We start from the raw sequence: 19,537 nt of genomic DNA, 5'->3' as shown, positions 1-19,537 counted from the left end.
TTATTAATTTTAGTTATCCAATGCGAATTCTCTCCGCAGCTCCATTCTGTTAGAGGCTCGTGAGTTGAATACATCAACGAAACAAAGACAATAACCCACACAAAAAAACTTTAAACATTCGCGCCATAGATAACAAACTTTCCGGTTACAGTTTTCAAATAAACACGTGTCCAATTTAACTTCCACACAATATGTTCCGCAGTGCGGTGTTATATCACCCTCGTTATGGATGCGAAATCCTCCTTCATTTCCTGAAATGGTATCAGCGTAACAGCTATCCTGGCCACAGTATCAAAATATAAATAATGAAAACAGTCGTTTACAAACAAAACAACCCAATCGAGATAAGCTCTTTTAACAACCTCGTTTGCGCTGTTTTATAAGCGGTAGTCCCGGGTTCGATCCTAGACAGGAGCAGTTTGATGGTCTTGTGGGAGGCTGTTTACCACCCTGCTTACAAAAACTTTTTTTCATACTTATAATTGACGGACGGCCCACCACATGGTAAGTGAAATACCATCGCATATAAACAGAGTATTTCACAGGGCATGTAAGGACCACGTCCTGCAACATGCTTCCCTGTGTCCAGATAAATACGATGTCGCGTAGAAACCAAGGTATAGGTTTAACACAACAACGTGGCAGGCTAGCCGTCTATCATTTTAGACTGCATCACCATTTAATACTATCTGAGATGGCAGTCAAGGGCTACCTTGTCGTGGAATACAAAAAAAGCTGAATATCTAATCTCACTTCTTTTTTGTACACGAAAAGAAAATTGATACACGATATTTGCCCTGACCTTGAACTAGAATAGCCAGATTTACTAACAGACAGCTGACATTTAAAACAGAAGCCTGTACAGTAAATCGAGACAACTGAAACAAATCAAAGGAACAATCCACCAATCCGCATCCGCCGGCATGGTGGATTGAAACCTTTCTCATTGTGGGAGGAGACCCGTACCATGTAGTGGGCAGGTAATGGGTTGATATGATGAAAAGCAACGAGAACGTTCACTGGATATCCTTGATAGTCCTAGATTTCGTGTGGTAATCACGGAATGATCCTTGTGGCCAAATATCCAAAGCAATCAACCGGCCTCTCATCCCATTTGTGGACTACCCGTTGGATAAGTCCAGGTGATAAAATAGGGATGAAATGTTTAAGGGAAGAGAATTAAGTGTGCGTGCTTTTGCGGTTATTTGAGATTTGAGTTTTTTTGAAAGTTTTATACAACTTAATAAAGAACGTGTGCCTTCGTTGAAGTGAAGGCAGATCAGAGAGCGTTCTCTGTGCTTCTGCTACCACCCATCTGCCTAGTGTGGAGTTTATGGACAAAACCTGCCGTTGGGAGAACCCTTTAGTCCAGCAGTGGACTGTTATAGACTATTGATGAAAGAACTTTCAAATAAAGCCTTTTGTTATTTTTCAGCCACATGGGTGAACCGATGCAGCCAAGATCTGGAATGCTTAGATCTAGAGGAGGAGCAGCCATTAGCGCAACTAAGTTCTATACAAACAGACAAGATGACCCTCTTCTTCACCGAGCTTCTTGACCATGACCGTGATGACGTCATCTGTGACCAGGACTTTGATAACTTTTTTGAGGTACTACACGGATATGGCAGCCCGCAGAATTTGAATGAATTAGATTTTTGGCATGGAATTAGTTATAAGGACGGGGAGTATCTTGACATGACGGGCTACTTTTTAAAAGATTTAATAAATTTGTAAAAAAACGCGGACAAAGAACGCGGGCAATAGCGCTAAGCATTTATAAATCTGATTTACAATTTTTGCGATAGTGTAACCATTCACTAATCGACTTCTACTAAGCAACCCATATAACCTAACTTATCTATGGTTCTTTCCACAAGGTGTGTTATTTTGTGTTTGTTTTATCATATTTTTCGTTTAGTTTTAAGGTTAGAAAAAAAAAACAGTATTATTTTTTTATCTGTCAATTATCAGCATACGAGTTCAAAAACTTTACGATCCGCCTAGTCGGTGTCTTAACTTTACGCGTCGCCTAACGTCGTCAGACAACAAATAAGCGTTCGTGATGCGTTTTTTCTCCAGGAATCACCTAAATAATTAGACATCCGATTAAGGCGATTCCTAGGTTTAGTGAAAACGGGCATAGATCTACTCTAGTCAGGTATCAAAATCATTAACCTTCTATTTTTTAAGCTTATGTTCAACAAAAACCTACCTACATAAGAACATTTTTATTAATTTGCTAATCCTTTTAGCTCATTAGGTACTATAAAAAAGAGAAAAATCATAATTATACAATTATTATTTACTTTCGGAACTTAAAACGTAGAAATGGACCTTAATTAAAATTAAATAGTCTTAAACGCTTTGTTACAACTAAGGGTAAGAAATTGGACCAATTTCATTAATTTAGCGGCAAAATTACAGAAACTGGCGCACTTCGCAGACTGGTCGAGCAACTCGTCCGAGTTCCATATGATGTTGGAAGTTAAAAGGGAATTTATCGAGCATTTTATCAACCCATTACCTACAAAGTGAGTTGACTTGTTGACTTATATGTTTATAGACTAGTTTAAGTACAAATGGTCTGCGATAATTAATTCCACAGTTTATTGGAGGATAATAGCAGATAACTTTCTTAAATTCATACTATTTCTAACAAGCGGAGGGTGACTAAATAAAAAAAGCTTGTGATTATTATATTAGACCGTATTTTATATTACTTATGTATGCAAATTCAATATTTATTCTTCAACAATATCAACACTCTCCGATGAAGCTCTCAAACTTTTCCTAAGTGGCTGTAGATATGCAAAATCTTTCAACTCGGGCAGTTTCGTTTGTAACATGGATTAACTTGCATCACTGGCTGGCAGTGAAAGTGTAAATTTTACCCAACAGTAAAACATTATAATGTAGGTACTTCAATATTTGCGTACACACGTATCACCATGTTTCTTCTTAGCTCTCGTTTCTTCTCTCGAGTTATATCCAGATTTATCCAAATTAGATAAAACAGTTTTGTTACAAGAGCCATTTTTTTCAGATTAATCGTCACTGTCATTACCACTGTTTTTTCTCGTTTTCTTTTCCGGGTTTCTTTCAAATATCTACATCTAATAGTATTTGTAGATTTAATTATAGCTTCATAATTACAAAATACGGAAATACGTTTTACCCGACCTATCTCTCTATCTCTGGCTTGATCAATCAACTGAATTTCCTTAATTACACGCAGACATATAATCTATAAATACTTCAGCCCGAGGGCGTAAGGTGGCGTAATTTATGGTGTTTAACAGATTGGAATATGATTGTAGGTACTAGATGTTAAACATATTCAAAGATATTGAAATTACGTTCTGAAAGTTAAAATATGACGTCATCGCAAGATATTTTAAACCATGTTTTATGTAATATTACTATTATATATTTTATTAGTAAGCGAACAAACGAACCCCAAACATTTTAGAGTTACGCCTAAAATAAATATTTCGCGGTTCCATTATCAAACAGCTGGCAGGTACTGATTAGCATTTGTAATTTTATTTATATCAGATAGGCTTGCTCTTGACAATAATCATGCCTAATTGAAAACAATGAAGACGTTTAAGTTGGTTGCCTATAAAATACCTATTCACTACTACATTGAAGATACACAAGATATACGTGGCAGGAAACACAGTTGCCGAGAGGTAACGCGGAAGTTACCTCCATACTCATAACGCGGCAACGCCCCATCTAAATATATTGTTTTTTGATGTACTACATATATTGTTTTTTACTGCCAGATGGGCAGAGTTACCGTATTACAGAAGAGTTTGTGGACCCGAAGCAGGAGGGATGCCTGGAAGAACGACCCTCGAAGGCTGGTTAGCAAGATGGGCACTACAACTCACAGAAATGAAACGTTTTGTAGACCTACCCCTTTACCTGCAATACCTTTGCAAGATTATTTTTCATGTTATAGATAGAGACAGTGAGTATTTTAAATTTATTACGATTAAATTAGTTTTTGCCCCAAAACTGTATAGTATTTAGAATATAGCAGAATAATTATTTATATATCGGTGAGTTAAAAAACAATGATTCAAGATAATACTTTCATTCCGAAATATTTGAAATATGCAAACGTACGTCGATTATGAAAGTGTTCGTTAATGACCCATTTATTCTAGGTTAATCGTTGTTGGAAGAGCACTCTTTTGACGAATTAATTATACTTTAAGTAAACTTTATTTATAAACAGTATTGCTTCAGCCCAGCCATTCAAGTTAAGTTCTCGTCTGATCGGGCATTTAATTATTTAATGGACGATCATTTAAGACTCAGAAGTACCTTGGTATGTAGACTTCAGATATTTCCACACAACAGAGCAGAATATCTACTTACTTAGCGACATGGTTCCATAGAATTCGCTTACGCAATTATTAGTAACTTCCTGAGTATTTCCATCAATAGACACATTAGTCCATCCATACTGGCTGTGTATGGATGGACTAATTGGCGCAGTGGACACCGACCCTTCTTTCAGAGTGTAAGGCCGTGGGCGCAATTCCCACAACTAAAATGTTTGTGTGATGAACATTAATGTTTTTCAGTGTCTGGGTATTTATCTGTATATTATTGTCCTAGTATATATTTATTTATTTATTTATATCAATCGATTAATACCTATCTAGTCCTTAAAGATATTTCTGCGCCCCACAGTTATGCATGTGTTTAGCTTCTTCCAGTGTACCTCGTGATATAGTTTTACGTAGTGAGGGCTACCATCACTGAGTTAATTGGTAAAGGATCGCCATTCCTGCACTGGAAATTTATAGACTCTTTAAGCTGGTCTCAACCCTGCCACATCAGCTTCACAATGCTTTGCGCTGTGTCGGATACTCTGGCTATAGGATACCCTCATTTCTGATCAGAGCACGCCATAACTTAGTGAGTGACTCTTTCTGAAAGAGCCTTCAGTAAGCCCCTTAGTTAACATTTCTGATATGTCCGAAATTTATCTGGTCGTGTAGTGGGAGGCTTCGGTTGGGGCGAGTTACCACATTACTTAACGATGAAGACGTGTCACCAAGTGATTAACCTTTCTAGTGAAATGCCGCATAAAACTGATATGTGTTCTATTAAATTTTAAATTCAAAGAGTAGAGGAATTTAATAAAAGAACCTGTAATTAAACATATTAAAATATAACGCTAACTAAAGAGATAAATACGAGAAACTGTCCAAAACTCAATTCGTTACTTTTGTTTTTTACATCCGACTACTTGTTTTAAACACTCAGCCGAAGTTCCAAAGCAGGCATTAACTGAAATTTTCAACTCCCAGTTTGTGAGCTGAGTTGCAAGATAATGAAAGCCTCAACTCTTATTTTATTCGGCACAAAGCCTACCCAAAGCATTTTTTTTTTAGTTCTGACACAAAATTTTCTTTTAATTCCTATTGTACATCTGGCACTTCTTTGTTTCAATTAAAACTGGACTTACGGTCATACCTATTCATAAACGGAAAGAAAAGATCTGCAGAGGTATTCAATATCTCGTTGGATAGAAAATAACGTTAGAAGCTTTAAAATGTACTCATCAAATAACTTTCAAACCAACATTTTACCAACCTTAGTTGCCGACCCAAATTATGCCTAGGAACTGCATCTCCAGTTAGGAGTTAAGTTTACTAAGTATAATAATTTGTGAATGAGAAATTTAAGAAATTAGTCGGGATTTTAAAAATAGTAGCAATAGAAAGACTTTCATTAATAATAGAGCTCATATCTTAACAAGAAATTTTATAGCTCAGACTTTATTTAATAAGAGACCTTAATAAATTGACAGTCGAGACTTTTAACTAATTCTACAGAAATTGGAGACCGTTGAATGTTAAATTGACAGAAGGTATTAAAATAGAATAAACTAATAAGGAATGTAAATTAAGGTTTATCCTAAAATGCGATGGAATTTTACGGAGTTTTTCATTTAATTTCATATCACTTAAAGACCTGCCTACCTGATGATTTTAGTCAATGCTCTTAGTATCTTGTTTAAACTATAAAGCAATTATACAATATTATATCTGATTGATTTATTGGATAGAATATAATGAAAACGAACATACTTATTTGGTAATACAACTACCCTAAACGTTATTTATTTTTATTATCTTTTTTAGTGCAATGTAGTTAGGCACTGTTTTATGATAACTGAAGCATTATAACTGAGATATAACTAACAAAATATCTAAAATAACACAAAGAATTTTGCTCGAAAATGAATGTTAAATTCTAGGAAAATTCTAGCTCGAGCCTCAATGTTATGCTTGTGAACGTATCATCATCATCATCATCACATCAACCGATAGACGTCCACTGCTGGACATAGGTCTTTTGTAGGGAGTTCCAAGTTCCACGATTCTGAGCCGCTTGGATCCAACGGCTACCTGCGACGCGCTTAATGTCGTCTGTCCACCTAGTTGGGGGTCGACCAACGCTGCGCTTACCAGTACGGGGCTGCTGAGGGATTTCTGACGAAAAGATGGTGAACGTATAGTCCTCTTTAATTAATTAAACACGTTTCATTTAACCTACTTACTCCTCTATTAGTGCACTACAGTTGATTAGAGACCGTATGAGTGCATTGCAAAAACAATACATAGCTAACGTGTCAATAATCTTTTATTTCCCCGACACGTTCTTGACCGGATATTCATTTTAAAGGTTCCGAAGCTCTCAATCCTTTTGCTCGGAAACGTTGGAAATTATATTATAGTTACTACCAATTTAATAAAATCAACGGACTCTTATTTCTGTGATAATTTCAAGTTTCTAGTTATACCTTCTCTCAATTAAATAGTAGAATAAGTATGGTTATAAGCCTCGACTGTCAATTTATTAAGGTTTCTTGTTTCTGTGAAAATTCTGAGGTGAAGGAACTATAAATTTTTTGTTAATATATAAACTCTATTATTAATAATGTCAAAGAATTATCAATATAAAGATGAAAGTCTTTCTATTGCTAATATTTTTAAAATCCTGACTAATATTCTCCTCCACAAAGTATTATATATATAAGTCAATGGGCATTTCGGGCTTGGTTTTTTGAATATATGTAATTTATTTATTTATTACTTATTTATTATACTTAAGACATCGAGACTACTATTTTGCTGGATTTTGGCGTCATTTTGGAATAGCTATATTTAGGATCGGCCGCCTACTTAATGAAACCTCTTAGGGAAATTCTTAGAAGGGCCATGAAATTCTTAATTACATCATATTGCAGCTATTCGGAGTCGGGCTCACTTTCGGGGGTACGAGTTCGAACCCCGGCACGCACCTCTAAACTTTTGGAGCTATGCGCGTTTTAAACAATTAAATATCACTAGCTTCAACTGGGAAGGACACAATGTTTTCAAAGATGTGTGAAGTCTACAAATCCGCAGCGTGCCAGCGGAGTGGTCTACGGCCTAAACCCTTCTCATTCTGAGAGGAGCGCCGTACCCTGTAGTGTGCCGTTAATGGGTTGTTAATGCTAATGATGATGATTACAGATGTAGGAGAAATAAGAAAGCCAGCTATGGCGGCTTTTTACCGCTCAGTAATCGGGCTGTCTGCCAAAAGGATCGAAGAGATTATCGATACAGCATACGACAGGATGACCAGCGTAAGTACTGATAATAAATATACTACGACAATACACACATCGCCATCTAGCCCAAAAGTAAGCGTAGCTTGTGTTATGGGTTCATGAGAATAGCTGAGATAGCTGATGAATATTTTTTTATATATATATTATACATATATACTCACAATATACAGATAAACACCCAGACACTGAAAAACATTCATGTTCATAACACAAACATTTTCCAGTTGTGGGAATCGAGGTCGTGGGACCTTGGACTCATAAAGCAGGGTCGCTGCCCACTGCGCCATCGGCCGTCAATATACTGATGATCGTAATTTTACTGATGGTTTTAACGGGTTTTTCTTTCGATACGGAAAGGCATTTATTCTCGACCATATTGTTTAAACGATAACCATCATGTAATGGTAATTATTATATAATGGTAGGAAACGAAATATTAATGAAGTAAGAAATAAAAATAAATAAATAAAATATTCGTCGAACAAACAAATTGTATTAAACTGTACTAATAATCCTGCCTAATTCGTCACCCGCGTGTGCGTACTCTGTTTTTAATTCACTGTAACGCCACATGAAAATGTTACTAACTAACATATTACATAATCACTTTCGGTTTTATAAAACTTATAGGTTGTTCAGACAAAGCAGTGTTATTTTTTTTTTTTTATTCCACTATAAGTTAGATCTTGACTCTAACCTCACCTGGTGTGTATGATTCCAAAAGCAGATCCATCCAGCCACGTTAATTTAAGAAACCTAATGGAGCTCTTTTTAATTATGGAACTTCACTTTAGCCACTCTCTTTAACCCATAAACTATATCTGCAAATCATAGCAACTAAGTAGGGGGAGGGATGGAAGTGTTTGTACCCAAAGTGATATAGTCTCTGGCTTTTGTAAAGGCTAGTGTTTTGTTCCCTTCAGACACGAACACAAGTACATAATGTAATTAACAATATCTACTATGAAACAGATTCCTGCCACTCTTCCCACCGCTTAGATGAATGTGGTAATAGAACAAATAGAGATAATATTGGGTTAAGTGATAATGATAAACACTACCTGTAAGGCCTCATTTACACATTTTTAAGTGCAGATGCAAAAACTGGTTTGTTGAATTAACAAAAATAAGTTTGAAAAATTATCTTAAGAAATTTTAAAATTATACACAATGCAACGTGTAACGGAATTACGAAATGCTCTTGAAGGGAGCATAAAGAATGGCCTATTAAAATATTAAATCCAAATATTTATAATTATAAATAAAAATTATGAATATTTATTTTTCCATACAAACTAATTCAAAACTTAGTGTTAGTGTTTACTTATGACAGCCCTATTGATAATAAAAGACCGACACGTGCATAGTACCTACGCTGCGCGACGCGTCTCTATTAAACAGGAGAAGTGACAGGAGTCACTTAATTTTACTTTTGCATGTGTTCTGTATGTTAGTGTTGTATTTGATTTCTTTCAGTAAAAACTATGGCAATAATTTACTCAAAGTCATAAAATCTCGACAGAATGAAAAAAAACCCAGACCCATTAAGCATTAGTATCGCATGATCAATTTAGTGCAAGTTCAGGCGCTAGGAATGTGTAAATTTACATCTCAACACAAATACAAAATTCCGCGATTTTATTAATCACTTGACAGTTGCACTTTCCCCACCAGATTGTGCATAATATGATAATCATGCATAAGGTTAAAATTACTTTTAACTAATAAATGTCTTATTTATTCTTTCAGAATAGTTATCTTATCCTCGACTACGGAACCTTCGTGCATTGCTTTACCAACTGGCTGATGGGTAAGAATCCAAACGGACCTGGACAGTGGGTGCTGGTGCCACCAAAGGATTCTCTACCACAGCCGCCCTTCCCTGTAGACTACAGTGCTTTGAACACCGAACCAGCTAAACTCGAACCCTATGCGCCCGACAAAAAGACTAATAGACATTCTGTCATAGTATAGATTTATGAACTAGACACTTAAGCGAAAAATAGAGCGAAATTCTTAGTAAAATTTTGGAATCTTCGCTAATGTTGTAAGGCAATATTTTGTTTTAAACGTTGTTATATTACCTACCTGGGTCCCTGACGTGACCAATAAACCACGACGTAACGTAGGTTTTAATTGTTTTAAGGGGTTTTTTTATTTTTCTCCTGAAATCTAGTGTGAGATTTTCTACCTATTCGATCGCGTGAAAGTTATATGCGATTTGTATGGAATCAAAGGAGCGCCATCCAGTTACAATACTGGGAAAATGTTGTCTGTATTAGCGCTCTTATTGGCTTTGGTAGAAAACTACACATTAAGAGTAGATACTAGGTAGGTACTTACTACTGTGGAAAATATAAAAATAAGACAGCTTTTATCCTATTCATTTGTATGTTGCTGTATGAATTATTGTGATCCATAAAAAATATATTATTATGCCGTTCAATCGGATTCCGTTGCAAACTAGAGTATGAAACGGAATCCGATTGAATGAAGCGAACTGTCTGTTTTTGTATCAGTTGACTAACTTCAGACTTAATTTAACAAGTTAGAGAGATAATATGTACAGGTGTTTATACTATAAGCTTGAGAGATCAATAGGTTAACCCTAAAAAATATACGTAATATGATTGTTGATATAGTCAGGCGACCTTTTACTTAGTACAAATTTCAGAGATCGTGTGCATCACGAAATACGCACTAGGAAAATAGGAAGGTAGGTTCTTCTAGGATTAGGAAAAATATTTCATATAGGTACTTAGTTGTGAAAGAGAAAGCCTCGTGATATGTTTAAGTAGTTTAACACAACGATGTATGAAGTATTCTTAGAATATTGGTGGCATAGATTACAAACCTTAGATAATACGCCTATATAAATAACAAGTCCATTCAGATGTATAGATTATTCATAAGCGAAAAGTAATAATTGATATACCTAATTTGCTTTTAGTATAAGATTTTCTAATCATGAACTCCTTGTTAAACATATTACGTGTGGACATTTTCCACATTCCTATTATAAAATTATGTAACTAGGCAACTACCGATGTAAGATGTTTCTATTAAGACCAATAAAATTTGTTACTTAGATTATGTTGAGAAATCCTTAGATATCTAAATTCAGTCATCTAAGGGCATAATATCGGATGCTGGCATAATGTCGGAATAGTTAGGTTAGGTCAGTCGTTGGTCTATTCCCACAAACTTTTTTTATAAGGCTCTAAAAGAAACAATTTATATTCTCATCACAACTTCCTCTGTTGAAAATTATGGCGCATTTTAGTATAGGATTTCTGGGTATACGAAATAGTGCAATTTTGTATCTACGTACAAAATAAAGACAATTGACGGATAAATTTGACGGCAGACTGGCGCAGTCCCTGCTTTCTGAGTCCAAGGTCGTGAGTTCGATTCCCACAACTGGAAAATGTTTGTGTGATGAACATGATTGTTTTTCAGTGTCTGGGTGTTTATATGTATATTATAAGTATTTATGTGTATTATATTCATAAAAATATTCATCAGCTATCTTTGTACCCATAACACAAGCTACATTTACTTTGGTGCTAGATGGCGATGTGTGTATTGTCAAAGTAAAAAATAAATAAAAATAAAATAAAATAATTATAATCGTTGCATTGATAAATACTTACCAAAGATTGATTATTAGTTAAGATTTGCAGTAAAGTAAGACTTCTGGTAATTTTTATATAAATAACAAGATAATTGGAGTTCGTTCAGCAGTGGGTCGAAATCGCTTGGCAGCACGACTTTGTCTGAATCCCCCTACCAGTCTAGACCTGAGAAAATTCTGAAATTATAAATTCTCAAATTGCCCCACGTTGGCAAACGAATCCGGGAGTGCATGGCATTTAAAACAATGCACACCTCTGTGCCAGGTAGGTAGTAAACACTTTTTGAAAAGTGTCCCTAAGCTTGACATCTGACTTTTATAATGCATGCATTAAAAGGTGTTATTTAAAGAAGAGAAAATTTATTCCCATTTGACTTATGTGCACAGAATAGGGAAAAAAGGTGTAAGAAGGTAGCTAGGCAGTAAGGTTATAGTACCTAAGTACTTTAGATAAAACTTTCGCTTGCTTAAGGAAAAGAAACGCTTTACCTATCCTAACTTGTGCAATTTGACCAATTACTATGATATTTAGGTATTAGAAGCTTCTTTTGTGATGTTAAGATGTAAATAATAATAAATATACCTTTATAAAAACAAACAGATAGCCTTATAGTGTAATTTTTAAATTAACTTTCAAAATGTATTCGATACTATTTGAAACAAGAGTTTTGTCAATACCACTGATGGTATGAAAAAGCATGAAATATAGCCAGAAACAAAAAAATGGTATTCCAGTTTAAAAGTGCTAAACTTGTCTACTCAGCGCTTCCATTCCTTGCTATCTACATTAGTATGACTATTTTTTTTAAGATAGAGAAAGCAGTAATGCTTTCATGGAAATGCTGATATTTGATGTGACTTATGACCGTAATGATAATTTATTAGTCTGTTTCCCCCATTTATTTAATACTAGCTGTTGCCCGCGACTTCGTCTGCGTTTTTTTTTGTTTTTGAGACACATGGACATTAAATTTAGGTGTAGTTATACTGATATTTTAAGTTGTGTAAACTTACGCATAAACAATATCTGAAAAGAACTGTCTGACCAGTCTCAGCTCCTCATATCACTTACAAGAAATAGTAATATGTTATAATACGTTATAGGACGAATCGAAATCGCATTGTTAGTTGATTTATATGCTAAAGGTTCGAAGAACATTTCTAACATTTTTTATATACTTAGTCCTTGCGTAAAATCGTCAAACTTTTTCATCACCTCTCCCAAAGGAACTGAGCTTAATTTCGTGATTAAAAGTATCCTATATTACTTCTATTACCTCCAAGAATATGTTTCCAAAGTTTCATGATGATCGGTTCAGTAGTTTTTGCGTGAAAGCGTAACAAACAAACTTACATTCACATTTATAATATTAGTAGGGATGTTACTGCTGATTTCTCCTATAAGCGGTGACTTATTTTCGGGGGTACTTAGTTCGGCAGGAATTATGTGCGTTTTAATATTAGCAATTAAAATATCTCTTGCTTTAACGGTGAAGGACGACATCGTGAGGTAGCCTGCATGCCTGAGATTTCTCCATTGGGTTCTAAAAGGCATGTGAAGTCTACCAATCCGTACCTAGCCAGCGTGGTAGACTATGGCCTTAACTCTTCTTATCATATGGTTTAATAAGCCTGGAATGCCCTCCCATCTTCCGTCTGCCCTGATACCTATAATCTGGGTACCTTCAAATCAAGAGTGAATAGGCATCTTCTAGGCAAGCGCGCTTCATCTTAGGCTGCATCATCATTTACCATCAGGTGTGATTGCAGTCAAGCACTTGTCTATATATTTAAAAAAAAAAAAAAAAATTGGTAGTAGGTAATGGGTTAGTTATAATGATGATGATGAAGTTTTGTTTCTGTTTTGTAAATAAGTTAGCAAGCTGCCCGATTGACTAACTTTTCAGCAAGTAGCCAACGCTTCGTATTCATACAAAACGCATTTTTGATGGCGACCGTTGTAAACTTATCGTATATTTTGTATGGGGATAACAGGTGGGAACCTGTTAGCGACTGTTGGAAAAATTAGTGAATCGGGCAAAAGGTCTTAAAAGCAAGGTACCTAAGTCATTAATATTTAATCACCATTTTGTATTCAGCTCCACACGAGAACGTCATTGAGTTTAGAAAGTGAGTACTATCATAAATCCGAATGGGTATAATCGTTAGGTACGCTATTTATATTTAGGTATGCTATTTTAGCTCAAATGGTTTCTTCAAACCCTTCTTATACTAGGGCGCGTTTGGTACGCTCCTAACCTTTATTTTAAGTTCCGTAGTTACCATCACCTCACACTAATCGAAACATATATTTATGAACGCTGGATAAGTGTCTATAAATGGTCTACATAAAGATTGTTGTGGAATTTAAAAGATTACATTAAGATTAAAATCAATAAAATTACACTAAAAGGCATCTGTTACATGACACGGTAAGCAAGAACTGCCTTAAAGTAAGCGTCTTCACATTTCACGATACAGCCTTATTTTATACCTTAGCCTTAAACTAATGTAGGTATGAAGAATTAGAGAAAACTGTTCACTTGAATCCACCTAAATAAAATAAATCTTTTTATATTCGTTTGTTTTTCTCTCCCATCTTTCCTTACACATTAATAATATTAAGAGATATAAAGGGCCAGTAGACGCCGGCCCGTGGTACACCCTGCCGTCTCACCCCTGAGTCTCTGGCAACCCCGGGCGGTTAGCCACTTCGAATTGGCTAGACTGAACAAATGTCACAGATCGGTGTCGGGCCGCAGCGACCCCGGTGCGATCATTCTAACCCTACTATGATCAATCCACCTGCCCAGCGTGGACATATTATTTGGAATAGCTTTAATGGAAAGCACAAAAAACACAGACTCCCGCACAGCCCATATTCCAGGCTTTGGCAGCAGTTATAGTAACGGCGGGGCAAGAGGTGTTAAGAATCTTCGGCAGAGATTCCGCCCCTAGCAAAAATTGACTCAAAGAAAATTACTTGTGAGCGTTTGGTGAAATAGTACCGGTGTCGATCACTACTGCTTTCTTACTAGCTAGGCTAGACTATTACGGCTGATGTCTATTGGCAGCAATTGCAAACCATATTGGATAGAAGCAGGCGTTACTTTGCGGAAATCCATAACATATTATGAAAGAATTAGAAGCTTAATTTTCTATACTCCGCGAACAGCAGAAGAATCTTTATGGTGTAATTTATAATTTCCTCAATCCTTTTACTCCACACCAAACAGATCTTCGGCAATGTACCCTCTATGCACGTTTCGCTCCGAAACCGTTTGGTGTGGAGTACCTATAAGGATTGAAATAATTATAAATTGCACCATACTGATTATCCTGCTGTTCGCGGAGTAAATCAAATTAAGCTTTATTTTCATAATATTGCAAACCATGATAAAAAAGCTAGCTGCTAAACAACCGAAGCCAGTCAATCACTCTAGGAAACTGCTGCTTCAGGACATGGGGCCACACATTGCACAACTGATCTTGTCCCAAACTCCGATGGGGCAGTCCGAAGCGGCTTAAAGGAATTTATTGACTCCCCTCCGAATGGTTTTTTTTAGTAAAGGGATCAATGAATAACCCATAAGTGCATAAATGGCAATGTACATATTGCAAGTGCAATTTGATTAAATAAATATATTACATTTTATGTTCTTGCCTTACAAAACGCCAATTTCATATTTAAGGATCTAATATAATGATGAAAACCAAGAAAAAGCTTAACTAACGTTATTAGAAAATCATTCAGCGGTCAGCCCTTAAAATCTTAAATTATTAAATATCCCACAGAGAAAAGATACGAAAGTTTGTTTAAAGCAAGATTAATGATGAAGCAAAGATTGGGTGAGGCGATCTCACTGGAAACACTTCGGTGGCGTTTTGAAAAATAAGCCCGGCACGCAGCATCAATCATCCTATATCACAGTGCGTACATACAGCAGAAAAAACTACGTCTTGGTGTTCGAAATCATTAGCAACGCTCCTTTTAAAACATTTTTCGCGCGAGCATTACGGAAGCTACATAGAAATGAAAGGTGTAATACAAAATTTATGACATCAGTCGAGGTTTTCAGAAATGTTTAAGACCTCATTAATGGTTTCTTGCGTCTATTAACAAAAGGAACATGTTAGGTTGCGAATTATTTTTAAATGCACAAAAGAAAAACGTAAAAACTAAATTCAGTTTGCACAAGGCGTTCTCCCATTGAATAGAGAGGGCAAATCAAGATATTGAAGATAGAGATAAAGAAAACTGTATCTTAGATCAATTAAATAATATTGGTATTTGTAACATGAAACCACTATGAATGATATGATAATTTATTATTATAATTTTAAGAAATTTCATGTGAAACATCTATAGGCGTAAGGGAGGGTAAACCTGATTGTTGGCGTAGCGACGCCATATTATGGAATATATTAGGTATGTACTATACGCAGATGAGTTGTCGCGATTCCAAATATTTATTTTAATTTAGATTTAATGAAAATGCATAATTAATTTAACGAATTAGTTTGGCCATCCAAAGGGGCAATGCTGCCAGCATCTTAGGAACTGTGCCTCGCTGCGGTGGTTTCGACGACGTTTTAGATTTTATTTAGTTGTAAATAGTTTAGTTTAATTTAGGTTATATTTGTTAAATTAAAGTAAATATGAAAATACATATTTATATAATAAAGTCATTATTTTATGGAACAAAAAAACGACTAAGAGAATATAACAGAGAACGGGCAGCAGTGTCCTATGTGAAATTATCTACTACCATCTACTGAGATCAACAACCCGATTGCCCAGCGTGGTGATTATATATTATCAAAATCAAGCTTAATTTGCTATACTCCGTGAAAAGCAGGAGAATCTGTGTGGTGTAATTTATAATTTCCTCAATCCTTATACTACACACCAAACAGATCTTCGGCAATATACCCTCTACGCACGTTTCGCTCCGAAACCGGAGCATCCTCAGGAGATGTTGACTTTACAATGAATAATTGTTAACTTACTATATAACCTACTATTTGTTTACTTAATATATAATAATTGTTTACTAAACAATTAATAATAATAAATAACAATCGTAAAAAATATTACGCAAATCGGCAAAGAAACTGGTGAGCTTTACTTGTTTTTATATAGGCTAGACTTGAAAGCTCCTTTAGACTTGAAAATAACAAGAAAAAATAGTTTTTAGATAAGTGAATTTAACACAAAAGAATTAGTTATTACATACTTAGTAGCCATCTGTTAACAATTTTATATACTAGGCTTTGGGCCCTTACAGTAGACAGGTAATTACCTACTGTTAAAAAGGAAAACCGACCGCAGTAAAAAAGTTGTTTCAACATTGACCCTACGCCCGATATTGTTTCCCTCTGCGTAATGGCGTCATTAGGCCTGCTCTGATATTTTTCTCAAATACTCCTAATGCCGTAATAAATTACGCACAATATGCCCTACCTATTATTATTTGCGAAACGTCAATTTGACCTTTTTAATGGCTAATGCTCTTGCTTGGGCCCACTAAATTGTAAGCGCGTTTGTGCGTTCATTCGTATTCAATTCGTTTTCATTCAATTCGGGAAACTACGATTCGAAATAGGCTGCATAATAAATGTGCAGTAATTTATGCACTTACTCGTATTCAACTCGTATTTGGTAATATTTTTTTTACGATGTTCACAAAAATCACAAATACAAATCGAAAATTAAATAAGGGAAACTGCATAAACGCCCTTATGGTAATAGGCAGACCATGCTTGTCGTAAAAAAATACGTATGGATTCTGGTGACAAGTGGAGAGTTGGGAAATTTCATAGGTTATTCAAAATTCATTTGTTTTAAGTAGGTACGCCCAGTTTATAAGCACTTTATAAAGGTCAAGTCAATCTGTTAGTAGTGACTAACACAGTTTCGGTCGGCATTCCACAGAAAAGAGCCGGCAAGAAACTCAGCAGATTGCTCTTCTTCAAGATATTTTTACAGTTATAATAAATAAATATAAATATACTACTACAATACACACATCGCCACCTAGCCCCAAAGTAAGCGTAGCTTGTGTTAAGGGTACTAAGATGACTGATGAATATCTTTATGAATAATATACATAAATAATTTGAATATACATATAAACACCCAGACACTGGCAAACATTCATGCTCATCACACAAACATTTTCCAGTTGTGGGAATCGAACCCACGGCGTTCGGCTCAGAAAGCAAGGGCGCTGCAAACTGCGCCAATCGGCCGTCACAGTTCAAAATCTTTAAAATTTTCTATTTTAATTTGCTGTCTACCATTGTGCCTCGGAGAGCACGTTAAGCTTTTAGTCCCGATTATTGTTACTAAATTGTGACAATAGTCGTTAAAGCCACCCTATAGAGCAGTGAGGTGGGCCTTAGAGCTTCGTCCATAGCGCCTAATTATTAGTTTAAGGTCTTATCTCTCCTATCTTATTAAATAATTATTAATAAAAATTAAATAACGATTATCAACCTTTAAATTATTTAATAGGTTGATACAGATTTATTATTTTCTTTATTTCTCGTACAATGTTTTCATCAGTCACATAAATAATATTACTGCCCATACACAAATTACCAATATCAGGTAATTGCCTTGTTCTTTTACAGGAACTATGAATCATTTTGAATCCAATCTCAAAGAATATGTGTGCATTATCACAATTGATACCAGCACCTGGCATAATTTCAATTGTTTTACCAAAACTCTCTATTAGAAATGTAAGAAGTTCTATTGCTTCCCTTTTATCTGCAGAAATCTGTTTCCCACTTGTTAGGAGTCTATTAAAACCAAGTTCCACAATATCATGAATACCTTTTTTTGGGTCTAGACATAAATCAAAAGCTCTATGAAATGTCACAGGTATAGGAAGAGCTTTTTCTATTATTCTTGCACAGTTTGTTTTGTCTATTCCCTGTTTATCTGTTAGTGCCCCAAAGACAAATCTGTCAACACCTAAGCTTTTGTTAACTTCAATATCAGATAGCATTGTAGTCATTTCTTGTGGCGAGTAACAGAAATCAGAGCCTCCTCTGGATCTTATCATCACATTGACTTTTGGCTGTAATTAAAAAAAAAATAGAAAGTCTTCCTTGTCAGCCTATTTATTATAGTGCATTTATAGCTACATTCCAATTTTTAAAAAAATTATTAAAAATAAAAAATATATACCTTGGGCGTTACAGAATTTGCAACACAGGATTGACTTTTCACCTGTTAAATTACAACACAGATTGAAAAAATTCAATTAATTATAATCTAAAGCAATGAGAGCAATGTAATATAATAATCTGTTAGTATAAAGCTAAATTCAAAGCATCCGGCAACAAAGAAAATAAAATGTAGTGCAAACATATTTAAGTAAACATTATTATAGTAATTTTTTTCTTACTTGTCTCGTTATTTATACTAACATTATTTAAATTATATACCTATTCATAATTTTATTTGATTATTTACAAAAAATGGAGTCAGTAAGGAAATGTTGGCCGCGGAAATCGCTTATCAGTAATTCACCCGCCCGTTCTGTTATTCTCCATAGATTTATAACAAAAAAAAGCAAATCAGTGATCAAAGCACACTTTACAAACCAACTTTATAACTTCCACAACCAGTCCTGGTGAGGGTGTAAGGCCACCTTCTACTAGAGAACTACACAGCTCTAATTCATCTGCACCACCTTTTATTGCGTTAGATGCTGATTCTAAGCTGTCGATACAAACTTCTAACATTTTATTTTTATTTACGTAGATAGTAATTATTTATTAAACTTTTAGTGCAAGTAGCGCGCACATCTCAAGTTTAAAAAAACTTGAGTGACAACGACGATGAAGAATACTGTCAAAAAAATATCCTAGTTCAAAATAAAGTGCACAGAGGAATAAGGATACAGAGCCCACTAAGCATGGCTTAACGTCTATGGAACTATAAGGAAGATCTTAGGCTAGATTATCAGATTCAGGACCTATATAATACAATAGTGCAGTTAGAACTAAACAGTAGATTACAGTCTTAAGCAAAAAAAAGTGTGCCTCAAGCTTAACTCAAGTTATTATACGTTTATTATATCTCTTCTACATATTCTGTGACTCAAGGCTAAACTCGAGTGGTTAAACAAAGAGAAAAAGACTTAGAACCTTATCAAGATTATTTCGTTAACATAGTTCTTGGTCCATAAACTGCAAACCAAAAGTGAGCCAATTTTTTTCCATCAGACACAAATAATCCGTAA

At 35.1% G+C, this 19,537-nt stretch overlaps 2 protein-coding genes across 2 annotated transcripts in view; one reads left to right on the top strand and one right to left on the bottom strand.

Annotated features, from left to right (window-relative positions):
* Positions 1 to 9,751, top strand: part of LOC120633871 — a 118,211-nt gene extending 108,460 nt beyond the window's left edge. Inside the window, exons 4-8 of the mRNA XM_039904252.1 lie at positions 1,436 to 1,611; positions 2,428 to 2,534; positions 3,792 to 3,979; positions 7,548 to 7,660; positions 9,395 to 9,751. Of these exons, the coding sequence (XP_039760186.1) occupies positions 1,436 to 1,611; positions 2,428 to 2,534; positions 3,792 to 3,979; positions 7,548 to 7,660; positions 9,395 to 9,619 (809 nt within the window). The 3' untranslated portion in view covers positions 9,620 to 9,751. The remainder of the gene's footprint in view (positions 1 to 1,435; positions 1,612 to 2,427; positions 2,535 to 3,791; positions 3,980 to 7,547; positions 7,661 to 9,394) is intronic.
* Positions 9,752 to 15,232: 5,481 nt separating this feature from the next.
* LOC120633973 (copper homeostasis protein CutC) lies at positions 15,233 to 19,150 on the bottom strand. The gene is made up of 4 exons (XM_039904408.1): positions 18,897 to 19,150; positions 18,478 to 18,519; positions 17,802 to 18,367; positions 15,233 to 15,302 (listed from the first exon to the last, which is right to left on the bottom strand). The coding sequence occupies exons 1-4, from the start codon at positions 19,035 to 19,037 to the stop codon at positions 15,233 to 15,235; spliced, it is 819 nt and encodes a 272-aa protein (XP_039760342.1). The 5' UTR covers positions 19,038 to 19,150.
* Positions 19,151 to 19,537: the final 387 nt, after the last annotated feature.

Source organism: Pararge aegeria, chromosome 22 (genome assembly GCF_905163445.1).
Source record: "Pararge aegeria chromosome 22, ilParAegt1.1, whole genome shotgun sequence".
Taxonomy (NCBI): Eukaryota; Metazoa; Arthropoda; class Insecta; order Lepidoptera; family Nymphalidae; genus Pararge; species Pararge aegeria.
Note: the sequence above shows the minus strand (reverse complement) of the source record. Positions and strands in the feature narration are given on the sequence as shown.